Source organism: Oryzias melastigma, linkage group LG3, assembly GCF_002922805.2.
Source record: "Oryzias melastigma strain HK-1 linkage group LG3, ASM292280v2, whole genome shotgun sequence".
Lineage (NCBI taxonomy): Eukaryota > Metazoa > Chordata > Actinopteri > Beloniformes > Adrianichthyidae > Oryzias > Oryzias melastigma.
In genome coordinates, this window is record NC_050514.1 from 30,089,064 (window position 1) to 30,105,807 (window position 16,744).

Here is a 16,744-nt window from a genome sequence, read left to right on the forward strand (position 1 = left end):
AAATAAACTATTAACATTTTCACCACCAGAACACAGTGGATTAATAAATAAATGTTGTGAAATGTTCGTATTGATTTGATTTTCACTTTGTGACATCGGTGATGTCAAATTTGGCCTTTAAAATAACTAAAATTAAGTAGTGAGCATGGTGTCCGAATTGCTTTTAGAATCCAGGGCACTAGAATAGATAGTCCCATACTATATAGTTTTTTAGTAGTTAGGGATTAGTAGTGGGGCGGCTGTGAGAGCAGTAGAGCGGACGACTCCTGATGGAAAGATTGCAGGTTCAATTCCCACTTTATTCGCTCAAGTGTCCAAGTGTCCTTGGGCAGGACACTGAACCCCACATTGCCTCTGGTGGAAGATTGGCGCCAGTGTTTAGCGACGGAACCGCCACCAGCGTGTGAATGTGTGAGTGAACGGGCGAATGGGTCTGTGACTTTAAAGTGCTACCTTCTACCTTCTTCAATGGAGGTAGTAAAACGCTATACCATTACTATTTGGGTGGGAATTCAGACACAGCATATATGCATGACATCACGCCCACTCTGTCCAGTTCTCTTTTATGCAGTTAATGGTTGGGACCAAATGATGTCTATGAGCAGTGATTGGTCCAAGTGACCTTGTTGGAAAGCCACACCCCTCCCACTTGATCTGATTTTGAGTGTTTGACGTGAGACCACATACTTTTATTGAGGCATCAGATTAGGACTGGCAAGAAAATGTTAAGATCAGAGGAAGAATGTTTATTCTGTCAAACAGAATGCTTGAAAAAGAGCTGTTTATTTCACTATAAAAGTCTATGGGATTTTAGCTTTGTGGAGCCAGCAGGTACTTCCTGTGGGAGGGGTCACTAAGTCCAGTTCTCTAATACAGTCAGTGGTTTCTTTGCATTTTACCCAAACTGTTGTCACACTTTAGGTCTTCTTTAAATGTGATTTCTAAGAGTTGTTCTCCATTTGGAGGGTTGCTGGTTCTCCTACCACACTTACCAAAACTTTCTCTTGTTTTTTTTTTTCTCTGACAGCTGTTTTGATCCCGGTCAGAGTCGACAGTCATCATGGCGGATGAAGCGGACATGCGTAACGAGTTGGCCGACCTGCAGACGCGGGCGGACCAAATCGCAGATGAGGTACGCCGGCTTTCACCGTGGTAACTCAATGTTTTAGCTTGTGTTGCCCCCTGTAATTACCCCCACCCTACTAGAAAGAGTTCATAAAGAGATGTTAACCTTACTGTGGATGGACAGACACTCAACAAAGTGCGGAGCTGAACAGGACGTTCTCCTGTGACATTTCTCCTCAAATGCAGCAGCTACCCCCCCACCACCACCTTTTCACTTCGCTACCCTCCTCTTTAAAACGGTCTTTCATTAAGACTGCGCTTTTCATTTTTGGATAACCAAGAACTTTGGCCTCTTTAATGAGTCGAGAGGAGCTCGGAAGAGCAGATAATTCAGTGAGCAGCAGAATAATAGAGCAACCAAAATGGGCTCATTAAAAATTCATGAGGACAGGATGCCGGGAGAGGGAGAGATGGACGACAGGCGCGGTGTGATAGGAGAAAGACTGTAACAGGAATAGAATAGATTCAGAACCAGAAGTCAGAAATAATCCGCGCTCGTTGTGAAACCTGTGTTCTCAGAATGTTGTGAGTTCCCGTTGGACTGAGCCGTCCTTGTGATAAGTGCCTGTAAATCTGAACCTGTTTCCCTCTGAGCTGTCAGCTGATGATTTGCTTTCTGTCTGCAGTCTCTGGAGAGCACCCGGCGCATGCTGGCGATGGTGGAGGAGGTGAGTCTAATAATTCAGTGACAAGCATCTTGTTTAGAGGCCGAAAAGACGGCGAATGAGCTCAATCCTGGATCAAATTCTGATTACTCTGGGTGTTTGCCTTTGCTGACTTCATTATCACACACACACACACACACTGCCCTTTACTTCTGCAGAAGTTTCAGAATTAGAGCCAAACTTTCCAAAATATGCCCATAAAGCAAACTTCATTAAACAGAAGTATATAAATCTGCACAGATGGGTTTTTACACATTCTTTTACGACCCACACATCAATGCTCCGTCTTTTTTCTGATCCCATTCAGTCTCGATGATGATTGAGATCACAGATCCGTGTAGATGGCACCATCTGCTGCAGGACTGCCTCCTATTGTCGCTTAAAACAAATCTTTATGCTGCCTCTTTTTGACTTTTATCAATAAGAATCTTGTTGACTCTGAAGTTCCCTTTAATTCTCAGCATTACCTTTTCCCCGTCAACAGTTTCACAGGCACTCGCATCAGCGACCCACTTTAAGTGCAGCTATCTTCACTTCCTGTCAGATTTTAGGCAGATGCATAAACTTGCGTGTAGCTCCTCTGCAGCCCCCGGATGAGCCACCAACCCATAATGAGATCAACCATGAGGGGCACGGGGAGACCTGTGGCTGACCCGAACAATGGCCTGACCTTTGAAGATAATGCCAGCAGAATGCCACGTTTCTGTACCAAGTGTTTGTAAAATGTCCTCAGGTTTGTTAGAGTGCAGATAAAAGAAAGACGCAGCAGGAGATGTTTTAAATCCTCAGAAATCAAAAACAAATCATTTTGTTCTTTAACAGATAAGGGAATCTGCTTTAGGCAACCTGTCAAAGTCATTTGAAACAGTAAATACCCTTAAAGTCCCACTCCAAACATATATTTTCAATTGTAAAATCATTCCCAAAGATCTTTTCATTATGATTATGAAGCTTTTAGCCAAAATCAAAAAGTCTTTTTGTCATTTTCTAAGACATATTTCATGCACAGTGGCAGTAGCTCCGTAAAAATCCAAATTTGGGTTGTGGGCGGGACTGTTACCCCCCTCCCCGTCACTGAGAGCTCAGTTTGCGCTTATAGCCTCAAGCTAACATTAGCGGTGCAAAAATAACGACGAGCAATATTGGATCAATCCAGTTGTACTGTTTGGAGCCAGAATCGCAGCACGAGTGATGAAAGCTCATCATGTCTCGCACACCTAAGCGTCAGGTAGGGTTCACGCAGGGGGGGGGACACTTTGCCATGTCCTATTCAGTGTCTGTGTCATTAGTCGGAGTTTTTCAAGCATCCAGTTTTCTGATCTAATGCAATTTGAATTAAGACATTTTCAGAAATGCAGTTTTGATAATAAATTATTTTATATTAAGTCCTCTACTATGAGGAAAATGCTTCAAGAACATGATAAAAAGACAAAAAAACTTTTTTTTATTTATCAGAGTGGCTCTTTAAATTAAAAAATATCACTACAAAGCGCTAGAAGAAGAACGCATTTTTTCGCTGCTGATACAATTGCTCCACTGTTTTTCTGGGTTCCATTTGTTTTCCCTGTATCTCCTTCTTCTGGGCTCCATCCTGAAAAACTGTTTCCTTTCACCTATTTGCTGATGATAGTCTAGAAACAGTGTGCTAAATACATATATACACTTGAACAAGTATACTCTAACTTTAGATCATCCCTCAGTATTGAGGATTTTGTAGGATTAAAACTGTCTTCATTGACAAAGGTTTGAAGGATGGCCTCTAAAGCTCACAAAATCACCATTAATGGATCTTCTGAATTATTCTGTCTTATTTTATTTGATTTTAAAAAATGTGTAGATAGAAATTTAATGAACTGTATCTATTTGATCTAATTTACATGTCAATTAACAATATACAGTACATTCAGACGTTTTTTTTATTATTTTTCAGTTCCACAAGGGTCTCATAGCCACAATACATTCTCTACTCCTTTTTACTTACTGGATGTTTCTTGAGGACAAATATTTTTGCAGATTTTGATCTGGTTATACCATTCTTTGTGAAAAAGGATGACTACTATGCACAAGGCATGATGGGAACACACTGTTGTTGGAGCAGTTGTCTGGCAGAGGTTTGAACTGCAATGTGAAATAGACCTTTATGCATTCATAGCTATTGAATATATAATGGAGATCTATAGCTGTAAACGTCAAAACAGCCACAATTTAGATCTTTAATAGATGTGTCCAAGCCCAGTGGGAACGTAAAGACCTGCTCTAATGAAAATATAGTTTTAATATGGTCTTGAAGCATTTTTGTCATAATGAAGGACATTTATAAAATAATTCAAGATTAAAACTGCTTTCTGAGTATTTCTTTATTTGAATCAAGTTGGATCAGGAGCTGATGAAAACCAGATGTTTGAAAAAGCTCAGGTTTGTGACGCACTCACTGCTATATATATATGCACGAACGTCGCCATTTTCCTCATCTGAGCTTCCATCTGGCTCAAAACTGTACGCCTGTATATTTAGCTCTGATATTGTTTACTTTTTTTGCTACGCTAATGTTAGCTTGGGCTTGTGAGAGGCGCTAAACAGGTAAACAAAGGGCTGATGGGAAAATTAGTAGAGCCAACTCCTGTCCACAACCCAGATGAGATTTTCTGATGACACAGGCTTTTTGATTCTGAGTAAAACTGCATAATCACGATTAAAACACTGCTGGGAACGATTTTACAATAGAACGTGGGACTTTATCGCAGCACTTTTTAAGCCAAAACACTTTCAGCTTTTTGCGGACGAGCTGATGAGGCATTGAGCCTGTTCCTCAAAATAAAGATCCGGTCTCTTCACCTAAACTAGAAATATTAAACGCTGCAACGTCTTATATTGTCTTTCTCTGAGTCAGTTAACAGACTCCACAAAGATTATATTATCACCATAAGGCACGCAGGCTTAGCCGCTTCATTTTTTTATCAAGCATTTTACTTTATTAGATTTTGGAAACTATTTAGATGAAGGGACATTATTTAGACTCTTTTAATATGTGTAAAATGACAGCAGTAAAGAGATTAGATTTTTTATTTCTTTATTGAAAATAAGAGAATTAATATCACCTTTTAAGAAATTGCTCTGTCGATAAAGATCCACATTTATGAAGGCTTCTGTGAAAACCGTTAATCTTTACCGCCGTCTCTGTTGGAGCAGGAATGAAAAGCCTGCTGGGTGGAAGAAACGTGAGAAAATGTGGGTGTGATGGATGTTGATAAAAAGAAAATGAGATGAGCAGCAAAGAGATGGAGGATGGGTGGGGGGTGTGAAAGATGCGAGGAGACTGAGAGGAATCTGAAGGACATCAGGCTCAAATTCCCGCTCTCACATCGTCTGCATTTGTTGCCATTGTAGGACAGCACAGGCGCAGATGACACATGTAAATGTGATATGCTGTTCTCGTGTGACCCGCTGCAAAACTGCCCAGAAAATATGAGGCTTTTATCAGGTTTATAGCAATGTAGACAAGTGGAAATGTGTGTTTTTTTTCAGGAATTTCTTTGTTTTCTCTCAGGTTTAAAGCTGTTAAAAACATTAGGGTAAAAAAATAAAAATAAAACCAAAAAGAACTTTTGTCCATAAAAAGTCAATACAAGAATTAAAAGACAAGAGCGAGGAAGCTGACAGGAAACCAAAGAAAAATAAGACCTACAGTAAAACTAGCTGGATGTGGGTGGATTTAAAGGACAATAGGAGGTGAGTAATCAATCAATAAACTAAAAATGGAGCAGACTTTTTATTTTTTTCAACACAGCTGTGTCTCACTGGGCTGCGACAGACTGAGTAGTTAGGACACACAAAAAAAAATCAGTGAAAAAAAAAATGGCGACAAAAGGGAAAGAAGGAAGTATTTTCTCCTGATTTTCTGTCACATGGAGGTGGGATGTTCCTGACTGATGCAGTTTTGGAAATTTCAGGGGTCATTTTGACAAAAAGTCATCTGTTTAAGACCCTCTGTTGCAAAAAAAAAGTCTTAAAGTCCCACTCCAACTACATTTTAATGTATTGTAACAGTGTTTTAGTGGTCTTTTAATCATGATTATGTCATTTTTAGCCAAAATAAAAAAATCTGTGTGGTTTATAAGATATATTTTCTGGCATTGGCTCATTAGAAATTCGCCTATGAGTTGGGGGCGCACACAGTTGGAAACTCCACCCCTTCCTCTCATGGTTGCTCAGATCTCTGTTTCCGCACACCCTCGCAAGCTTTTAGCCCCAAGGTAACAGTAGCGGCGCTAAAATAAAATATCAAACAAGGGTGGAGCTTTCCACCCTTAAGGCAACTTAAAGTGTTAGTAATGCCCTGGGACAAAGCTAAAATAAGTATCCAGATATATTCCATATGTTCTAATGTATCAAAAATAACAAATAATAACCTTTGACAAACGCAGGTTTTTGTAAAATTTGACAAATTAAACGACAAATCACACTCGCATTTCGCCCTGCTTCGGAAACGGCTCGATTTGGGTCACGTGACGCGTTGACGTCACATGGGTGAGACAGCGCCAGCAGCAGAATGCAGGCGGACCCGGGCTTGTCAACAGATACATGTATGTGGGTGCGCTGCTGCAAAGTTGAATTCTATAAACGTCGGTGTTATGGTCCGACGGAGTATTAGGGCCACCAAAAAAAAATAATAATAAAATTATGATTTTTAAAGTCGTAAATTTACGAGATTTACAATCGAAATGAGCCTATTGTGAATGAACACTGTGAGCAGAATCAGACCGACTAAAGTGTGAAAAGCTTCTGATTTCAACAGGTAAACTGAATGTTTAAAACATTGCACATGTTTGGAAGTTTCTTTGATTTGCAGTTTATTAATCATTGATGGTGGCTTGCGGGATCTCTGCATCCCATGTTGTTGTTGTGTGTTGAAACGGGACGATTCATGTGGAGAACGGGGCGGAGGACTGTTTACATTCTCATTTTTTTCTGCGCATATCAGAGACATGCAGTAAGGTGGTGAAAGAGCTTCTGGGTATGAGAATAAAGCGATTAAATAAGTGAATAAATAATGATAAAGTGGCGGACGGTCCTGCAAACATGTCTCTAAGCTCTTTATTTTGCATATGAAACTCTGCATTACCGACCCGGATAGTCAGCGTCATTGATGATTTGATTTAGAGTCGCCAAAAGGTTCCGATCTGTAAATAAAGCTTCACAAGATGCTCCACGTCTTCCAGCTTCGAGCATGGCTCTGATAAACGGACAGCTTTCAGTTTCATCGGCATTCTCAGCGTCATTGCCAAATAGTGAGCTCTTACTTTCCGCGCTGCCGGCTCAAATTGATAGGGCTTTACAGTCCTCAAACCACAAACACCCGGCGCCTCTGAATCAGCGTAACTTTTAGAACAAATGTTTCCACAATCTGAGTCTGAAGACAGAATTGTGGACCTGGAAATATTGCTGCTATCGCTAGCTCCGTCACGCAAAGGAGAAGCCATCTTGCTATATTGACCCCTCTGACGTCACACGCACCACGTGACCAAAACGGAGCTTTTGACCCGGAAGAGACAGGTTTGCCAAATTTGGCCTCAAAAATGCCGTTTTATTTCAATATTTCTTGCTCAAAACACGCCAAAACATTTGGAAATGGTAAATATAAGGCGAAATACAGTTAACACCGAAAATGACCCACAACCCCATTACTAACCCTTTAAGGTTTAAGTATTGGGGCACTTTGTAGGCATTTTTTTAATTCTGACTTTAAAGTTGTACATTTATGAGACAAATGTCATAAATGTTAAATTACAAGAATAAAGTTGCTGACTTTAAAAGTGAGATGCTAAATTTCTGACTTTTGTTCCCGTAAATTTACTTATTTTAAATTAGTAACTTTAGGTGTCTTAAAGTCGTAGATTTATGGCTTTAAAACATGTAAATTTAGGAGATAAAAGTCGTAAATTTATGAGAAAAACTACCAAAGTTGTCTGTTTATCGGAGCCCTGTTCGAAGATGAAAGACGTGGATTGTTTTAGGAAGCTTTATTTCTGGATGGGTTTCCAAAAAATGAAATTCTGAACCTTTTGGAGAATCAAAATCAAATTATCATTAGTTTAGCCGCTTTCCTGGGTTTAGTGTCAAACAAGTACATTAAAGACTCACAACAATAAAACAGCAACTTAAGGTTTAAAGCAATTAAAAAGTAAAATAATAACATATAAATATATATGTAAAATAATAACAATGATAAAAGCAAAACTGAAAGCAAAATAAAAAAACACCACCAGAGCAGAGTCTCATTCTGTGTCAGAAATCTACCTTATAAAGCATTTTAAGACGTTTTTTTTAACAATGGACATTATAATGCCTGTTGTAGTTTTTTTTTTTTTTTTAAATAATTATTTTCAAAACATTAAAGAATGTGAGGATGTAAAAATCAAACTTTTTATTTAAACATTAGTCCTTGTCTTGTAAGGGTAAGCCATCACCTTAAATTTTATACCAGAGACTGGGGGTTTTTAGTTAAAGAGGATTGTATGTTCTCTTTAGTCAAGTTCATAAATCATTTACTTTATTTACTCATATCCTAAAAAAATCCAATTTAGGATTGTTTGAGTGGGATTTAGGTGAAAAGCAGCAGGTGAAAAACAGCAACAGTGTGAAAACGACCTGCCTGGTTGTGTGTGTGTGTGTGCACATGTGTGTGTGTAAACGTCCACACATTAATGGCTGATGTCACCACGTCAGACTTTGCCAGCTGGCGCGCTCAGCTTTCCTGTCCTGCTGCTCCGAAGCTGCCCACACATGTCCGTGATTTCCCATCATTCCTTCTGGGTAAACAAGCGGCTCTCCTGCAATTTCTATTTACCTGCAGTCCTCGCACTCGTGGAAGTCCCGGCCGCTCGTTTATTTTTCCACCGCGCACACATCAGAAAACCATCCTCTTTCTAATTAGATTTTCAGTCACGCAGAAAAGCAGCGGTTTCATTTCCCCTCCGATACGGATCGAAGGCCACAGGCCGAGCTTTTATTTCGGCCCGTTTGAGTGGCACTAACGTCTGATTCCTATCACTCCTTCTGGAAGGTCAGCGCACACTTTGATCAAAAATAAGTGGTGCGTGAGGCGAGCGGCCCGCCGACTGTAATATCTATCAGAGACTTGTTTAGTTTGCTTTGTGTGACTTGCTCTCTGTGGTGTGTTATACGCTACAGTCCACATTTGTTTGTTTTACATTTGCAAATCAAACTGAAACCTTTCATTTGTGCAGTTTTTATTTGCTATTTTGGGGTAATTTGTCCAGGAGGAATAAAAGAGAGGGGAACAAAGGTAAAGAGGCGGGGCAAGCAAGTTGCAACAGGTGGAGGTGTGACAAGCAGACTGGGCTGTATGGCGCCCTAGACAAACATTGAATTTGGCGTCCTCTGAAGGGTGATAAATTTGGACTTTCCAGCTGGGGCTTGAATCGGTTATAAGCAGATGCGCTAACTGACTGCACCTCTGCTCAGCCAATATTCTATAGCAAAGAAGGGGATTTCAAATGTAAAAAATGCTATTGTCATAGATCATGAAGTTATGCAGGTCCTTGTATTTTCTTATTTGTAGAATCGAGCACCCCAAAAAGTTGTCAAACTCCCTATGTAGTGCTCAGAATAGTGAGAGAATTCGGACAAAGCCGGTTTGACATGGAGAACTTATGGGTAAAAAGATGCTGCGCTTCGATCTGCCAGCCAGGAGGCTTAGAGGAGGAACAAAGAGGAGATTTATGAATGTTGTACTGAGGGCATGAAGAGCGCTGATGTCAGAGAAGATGGTGCAGAGAAGAGGATCTACCAAGAGCAGCTGAAAGAAACAGAAGATTCCTTTTTTATGTGTTTTAGCCGAGGAATCTGAGCAGGATCGGCCATTTAGTGAATATTTTCTCTGAAATGAATCAACCGATGACCTGCAGACAAATGTAAAGCAATGATTCTCGTTTTATCAGACAGGAAAAAGGGTCAGAACATTTATTTTAACTCCACTGAAAACTTCTTACATGCTTTTCTGCGTCTCATTACGCAGCACTGTGACAAAATTCTAAAAGCTTTTGAATAAAATTCTCTTAAAAACAATCCCATAACACCACAACGATGAGACCCAACAACTCATTGAAATGTGGTTGGATGAATGCAGGTTCATTAAAACAACTTTTAACATGATACACATTGCTTTTCACACTGTTGTCCCAGCAATCTTTGTCCTAAACACGTATTTCATAGCTGTGAAGTATAAAGTTTGAATAAGTGAACTATCCCGACAAGGATTCCACAATTTCTGCCTCTTGTTGCTTTGCCCCGCCCTCTCAACCCCCGGCCAATGACTGAGGAGATCTTTAGTCATGTGGTTTTCTTTACAAGCTTTGGTTCGAAACAGGAAAGGCCACTGTTAACAGTCTGAATACAAAACAAACATAGGACTCGATCCAGATGAAATGATTTTTTTCAGTCTGAATAAACCCTAAGTATTATTAGCTAAACATCTGGGTAAATGTTCCAATAGAAGCAGGTTTTTTTTATTTTATGAAACTCTTTATCTGAAGTGAAAATGGAAGAATAAAGGAGCTTCAGAAACCTGCACCTGAAAAAAAGCATTGGGACAAATGAGGCCAAAATACCAGTGTTTGACCTTAACGGTCTGCAGAGACATGTTTGTCCTAAAGTTTAAGCTCCAGAAACAAATGATAAAGTCAAACACAATGAAGGTATTATTACAGCTGAAGCTCTCAGATCTTGGTGTCTTCCTGTGATCTTTCGGGAATGAACTGCTTTTAAAGCCTTACTCACGGGTCAAATCGCCGCAAGTTTTGGGGTTGTCTGGGCACATAGAGGGTCATGCATCTTAAAGAGAGCGCAGGTGTGTCTTGCAGTTCTATTGTGGCTCAAGCTGCCACCTCAAAGGACTTAATGAAATGAATGACTAAATGTATCATGAAGTATGAGGATAATGAAAGTTACATGCACAGTATATGATATATTGGTGATGCTGTTGCACAGTGTCCTCACACCGCACTCTATTAGTGAAGTGTGAGTACTATCTCCTTACTGACCACACACAAATGCTTACACGTGATACATAGGTGCCTGTGAGATGCCCAGAGGGTGGACCTACACAATACGCTCTTGATTGTTTCATTTTCTCATTTCTAACAGCCTGGTTTTGAGCAGAAACCTTTTCCTTGAACGGCACTAATGGGCTCCCTGCGTAGTGTGCAAGATTTGTGGAGGATAGAAAGAAGGAAAAATCCATAAGATACGCCTGCGTTTCACTTTCGTTCCTCGTGCCATCGGGCAATACAACTCTCTGGCCGAGAAAGAAGCAATTGCTTTTAATTCATTTAATCTATGGATTTTTCATTTATTTAACCCATTTTTATCGTGTTTTATGTGTGTTTTTATGATTGTCAGCAGATGGCCACTTTCTAATCTATCTATCTATCTATCTATCTATCTATCTATCTATCTATCTATCTAATCTATCTATCTATCGTCTGTATTACATTTTTCTTAAAGACCCATTCAATTGAAAATTGTGTTTTTGGTGTTTTTAACATTTTCTCGTATCATTTTTCTCATAGTGAAGGACATATGTTGAAGAATTTAAGATTAAAACTGCGTTTCTGAATATTTCTTTATTCAAACTGTGATGGATCAGGAGGAGTTTGAAAAAGCTCAGGGTTGTGATACAGAAACTGCCATGGGTCAAAGTCTCTCTTCTTCGCTCTAATTCTAAACCACCTGCAGACAAATAGATCCATGAATATCTTCATTTTCCTCATCTGAGCTGCGATCTGGCTCAAAACTGTATGGCTGGATAGCTCTGGCCATTTTTTTTTGCCATGCTAACATTAGCTTGTGATTGTGAGAGTCTGTAGGCTAGCGGTAGAGAATGTTAACGAAGGAATACTGTAACAAAACTTTTTGACTTTTTGAAACCATCAACATAAATCATCTGATTCTGACACTGAAAAAGCAGATTTTCATATTGGTTTTGCACTGATATGCTACACATTACTAACAAAGTGTTTCACAATGATATAAAGTCCCTTTTCTCTGCGACAGAATCAGCCGATTTACATAGATTTCCTCCTAACTCTGTTGGCCTTCACTCATCTGTCATTTTTATCTCTCTTTTTCCACTCTTTTGTCCTGTGTGTCTCTTAGAGCAAAGATGCCGGCATCAGGACTCTGGTCATGTTGGACGAGCAGGGGGGTAAGTTTGTGGGCGGAGCTTGCTAGCCTGCCACAGTAATCTGCTTTGTCCTGCTCTCGATTCTCTTTGCTGCACTTTTACGCCGTATAGCAGCATCAGCACGTCCAGTATATGTAAACCCGGATAATAGAAGGTTTATGACCTTTATGTTTGTGACGTCGCTGTAACAGAAGGACAGAGCGTTTCTATCTTTGGAAGTAACAAAGGACAGAGTCTGTCTGGGGTGATATGATTATACTGGATGTTGCTGTGGAGCTTCTCTGCTTTGCCTCTTTCTAACCTAAAACTCCTTTTTGACCATTTCAAATCAAAATTCTCAGTTTGTTCTGAAAATCTGAAGACGTTACAGTGATAAGGCTTTGTAGTAGAAGTTTTATCAGTAAAAGGATCATAAAACAGAATATTTCAGCTTCGTTTTGCATTCAATAAAACTCGTACTGACTGCTAATCCCTAATCTAGGCGGCAACAGGTGATAATCTGTGAAATAAATCCTACATTTCTTAATTTTATTTATTTATTTTTTTAATGTTTTTGTCAAATCAATGATTCAACACGATTCAGAAATCAGAAGAAGACTTTGAAATTATAAAACTTTTTAAAGAAAGAGCATCACAGACTCCTCCCACATTTTACAGAAACTTCTGGATTATCCCTGAAGCTTTATTTTATTCTGCTGAATAAGGAGACCATGGAAGAACTTTCTAGAAGGTTTGTGTCCTGTTATAACTGAAGTGGAACTAAGAAAATTTCACCAAATCATCTAAAGATGGTGGTGATAGTGTGATGATCTGGGGTTGTACTAAAGCAACTGGAACCAATCAACTCCTTGTATCATTTATAGAAATCTAAACTTTGTCTCCTGTCGCAAAATCTTAAAATCTGTCCTCTATGATGATGATGTCCACCTCAACAGTACTTGGGTTCTATACAAAAACTGTTCAGTAGTATTCCATCTAAAGAAACGCCAAGCAAAATTATTTTCTTTTGGTAAATTAAGAAACATTTGTTCTTATAGGGAACAGCCAGTATTGCCTGATTTCCACAACAAAATATTTTTCAGTATAAAAAATAAAAAATAGGACAAATGTTCTTTTACCAATAATGTTCTAAAAGTAGTATTGAGGACATAGACTTTTCACCAATGGTAAATGTATCTTATCCAGGACTAGTTGTCTGGGGTTTAGGTGGAAAACAAAAGTAAGACGCTGAAGGACGCCCATGAATAGTTTATTACCTTGTCAGCATTTTAAATTGATAAAAGTACCGCCAAAGTATTGTGATATATCGCCAAATCGTTTTTCTACACCCCTAGTATATACTGAACCTAAGCTTCTGAGCTTGGGTATTCCATAAAAATCCATTATTTGGGTGAACCTAAATTAATTTGTTGAATTTCACATTTCATGTTGGTGTAATCTCAGATTGAATATATCCTAGTTTCCTTTTTTGGATCCTGCAGATTATTAGGCCAAATCTGAATTCTTCCACTACAGCTTCTCCCGACTCCCACATTTAGCCCTCCAAACAGAGAGTTATGGAAAAATAATTTCACTCCTACCTACTTGATGACATCATCAATAGTCGCCGGTCATCTACGTTAGTGCTGTGCTGCTAGCGCTCAGAAAACACATAACAACATCGGTTTTATAACTTTAAAAAGTCATTACTTAGATTTAAATGTAAACTTTTCTCAGCGCGACCCGGAACACCTTACCGGCGGAGGAATACCCACCTTAAAGTCCCTACGACTCCACCTTAAAGAAACATGGAAGAATTCGGATTCAGTCAAATAATGTGTTCCCACAAACAGAGGACTTTGATTTACCTCAATTACAGGATGTGGCAAGAACAGATCCACTTCCACCATTTAAATACGTGTATTTCATTATTGTCTGTGCCCACGGTGAAATGTAAGGTATACGGTTGATGACTGGGGTGCATTTACTTGGACAGCAAGTGTGCAGAATTTGTGGGGGGGGGGAGTTTCATGTGTGACAGAGCAGCCTAATTGGCCTGTCAAAGGAACAGATAGTCTACTTCCCCCTTTACCGAGTCCCTGTCTTGCATCCAGTCGTTTCGCCTCACAGAGTAACTGCTGCCACAGAGCACGGCTATTATCACCGGACGCCAATCAATTCACAGATTTAAATTACCTCCATGTAAAAGTCATTTATACACCTCCCCAACCCCCATCCACTCTGCTCTGCTTTCCCTTCTAATGGTTTCATTCGCAGCAGTCCTGGATTGTAGAGACCAGATTGTTTTTGCTGTTCTTCTGGCGGCCATTTGTGAAGTGTGAAGTTTGGCGTTTTTTAACACTTTCGCACAATAGAGAAAAAATACCGTTTTTGCTTGAGCAATTGTCACAAAATTTCACACACACTAAAGAAAGTCTACAACCACACCTTGAGATTGAGATAACCCTAACCCTTGAGGAGGGATCTCCAATTTTAGTTTTAAAGAAATTACCTTTAGTACCAGCTATAAATTTAAAGTCCTTCAATTATTTTAATCTATTGCCTCCTAATTTCTGGAGCATCATTGTTAAGCTACTTGGAAAAAAATGTGGGAATTAAATATAGTAGCGTTTTAAGTTGGCGAGCTCGCAAAAGTTGCATTTCCTTGTGGCTCGCACATTTTTTATCATATTATTGTGAACGTTTAAAACATGAATCTTTTGCTCGAGCTGAACAAAACATATCAGGAAGGCGGGTGTGTTTTAAAAAATAATGTCTGTTGCCAAGGAAATCCAAAAGTTTACATTTTCAGATTCTTCTAAAAATTACATAGATGTGTTCGTCACTGCCACGTGACTAAAAAATAAAATGGTTGCTATGGTGATAAAGCAAACAAAAAGCCACAATTTTGAAAAAAAAAAAAAGTTTAATCAATTTACGTGCAGCTCTGACCGCATTGGCTGGGGAAGGGGGTAAGATTTAGGGGCGTGTAGCAGCCTCTCTCAGCTAGTGAGGGGAGGTTGAGCAAATGGGCCTTACAACCGAAGGGGAACTGGTGGCAGACAAGATGGTGGCTGAAAATCATTGGCTGGAAGGCAGTCCTGAACTGGAACAATAAATAATAAAGCAATTACCCTCGTTTGACACATTTTAAGCTAATTATGAACTCTAAACCATTTATTCACATTGAAATTTGGCTCTGAAATATTGTGGGATCTCCGTTTCTGGCAAATGTTTTTCAGCCGCCATCTTTTCTACAACCAGGTTCTCTTGATACAACCTGCTATAATTTATCTTTAATTTATTAAAATGTCCCCAAATTTAAATATGTATATATGTACAGTCTCTGTCAGTTGATGCTTTATTGTTATTGCACTGTATATTGTTACCAATACTTGATTAACTTGAAATGGAGTTTAAAAAAAAATATTGGGTCAAATCAAACGTGTTTCGTTGTGGCAAAATGCCTGACTTATTCTTAAATAATTTTATCTCATATTTGTTTGGGGTCAACTTTATAAGATTTTTAATTAACACATAAAAAATGAAAATGGTTTTATTTAAATAGACATTAAAAATTGCACCTTTACATGTAGGAGTGTTTTATATAAGGACAAACAGTGGAGGGTTGTTGGACACCATAAATGATGCTTATTGACTTATTGTTTTGAACAGAAAATGATGCCAGCGAAACAAATAACTTGGCAGGCTTAACTCGACCCTTTTTAGCTGCTCTTTGCACATGAAGATGCACACACATGCACTGGTTCTCTGCAGGAGAAGACATGTCTGTCCTCGCAGTGATTTATTACCTGTGGTGAAGGTCCCACTGCGGCTAATGAGCCCCTCCCTGCCCGTCTGGCTCATTAATGCTGACCTGAATCAGACGCAGAGTTAGAGCTGATAAATCAGCTCAGTATTTAATCAAACTGCTACAGACTTTCATTAGCTTCTGAGGAAACACGGAAAGGTTGTGTTATTGTTATAAAAAACAACTATGTTTTGTAAATTAATTTAATCAATTAATTCATTTTGATCTTGTAAAGAGGGGCCAATCAGAGCTGAAATTATTATTGTTATCCTGAAACTTAAATTTTAAGAAAGTTGTATCCAAAAAGGCTTCAAAGAGCACTAAAAAGGGTACAGAAATTTCTGTGTTCTGTGTTTTTGACTCATTTTGAGTAACAAGAAACTGTCTTTTAAGATGAATATCAGGTGATGCTGCAGTGCAACATCCTCTCTATCTGTAGGCAAGTAGTTTGATTCCATAAATATTTCCTTTTGGCTAAAGAGAGCAGAGTTTTGTCAAAAACAGCAACCTGTTTGCTGATATAACAAACTCACATACCCCCTTAGGGCCACTGTTATTTCCTATTTCTCAGACTTTAAAAGGCAGTAATGAGTTCTGCAGTTTGAACGGGTTCTGACTCGGCATCCTGGAGAAAGGCAGGAACGAGCGGTCAGCACTCATTAATCCTCGTTTGGAGAAGGAGGAGGTCAGTTGCCAAGTCAGACCTGACCGTCTGCAGCTCAGAAGATAAATAACAATCACTCAATCCCTCACTTGGACTGGAATTAATGCTGACGGGCTTTCAGTGGTTTGAAGAGACACATTTTATTTACTCTAGAAACAGTGGACTGCAACTTTTCAGTTCTTGTGGCTCTACAGCCCATCTTCTAGTGCCATTTTCTTTTCAAGTAATGGCTTCTCTGCTCTACTGTCCAGTTTTCTGCTTTTCCTCTAGAGCAGGGGTCTCAAGCTCAAATCAGC

The 16,744-nt window shown here is 39.2% G+C and overlaps 1 protein-coding gene across 2 annotated transcripts in view; it reads left to right on the forward strand.

Annotated features, from left to right (window-relative positions):
• The window catches only part of LOC112160526 (synaptosomal-associated protein 25-A), a 45,851-nt gene that overhangs the window by 15,766 nt on the left and 13,341 nt on the right, over nucleotides 1–16,744 (forward strand). For both annotated transcript variants that reach the window (XM_024295127.2, XM_024295126.2), the window contains exons 2-4: nucleotides 1,028–1,132; nucleotides 1,752–1,793; nucleotides 11,967–12,015. In XM_024295127.2, the coding sequence (XP_024150895.1) occupies nucleotides 1,061–1,132; nucleotides 1,752–1,793; nucleotides 11,967–12,015 (163 nt within the window). In that variant the 5' untranslated portion in view covers nucleotides 1,028–1,060. The remainder of the gene's footprint in view (nucleotides 1–1,027; nucleotides 1,133–1,751; nucleotides 1,794–11,966; nucleotides 12,016–16,744) is intronic.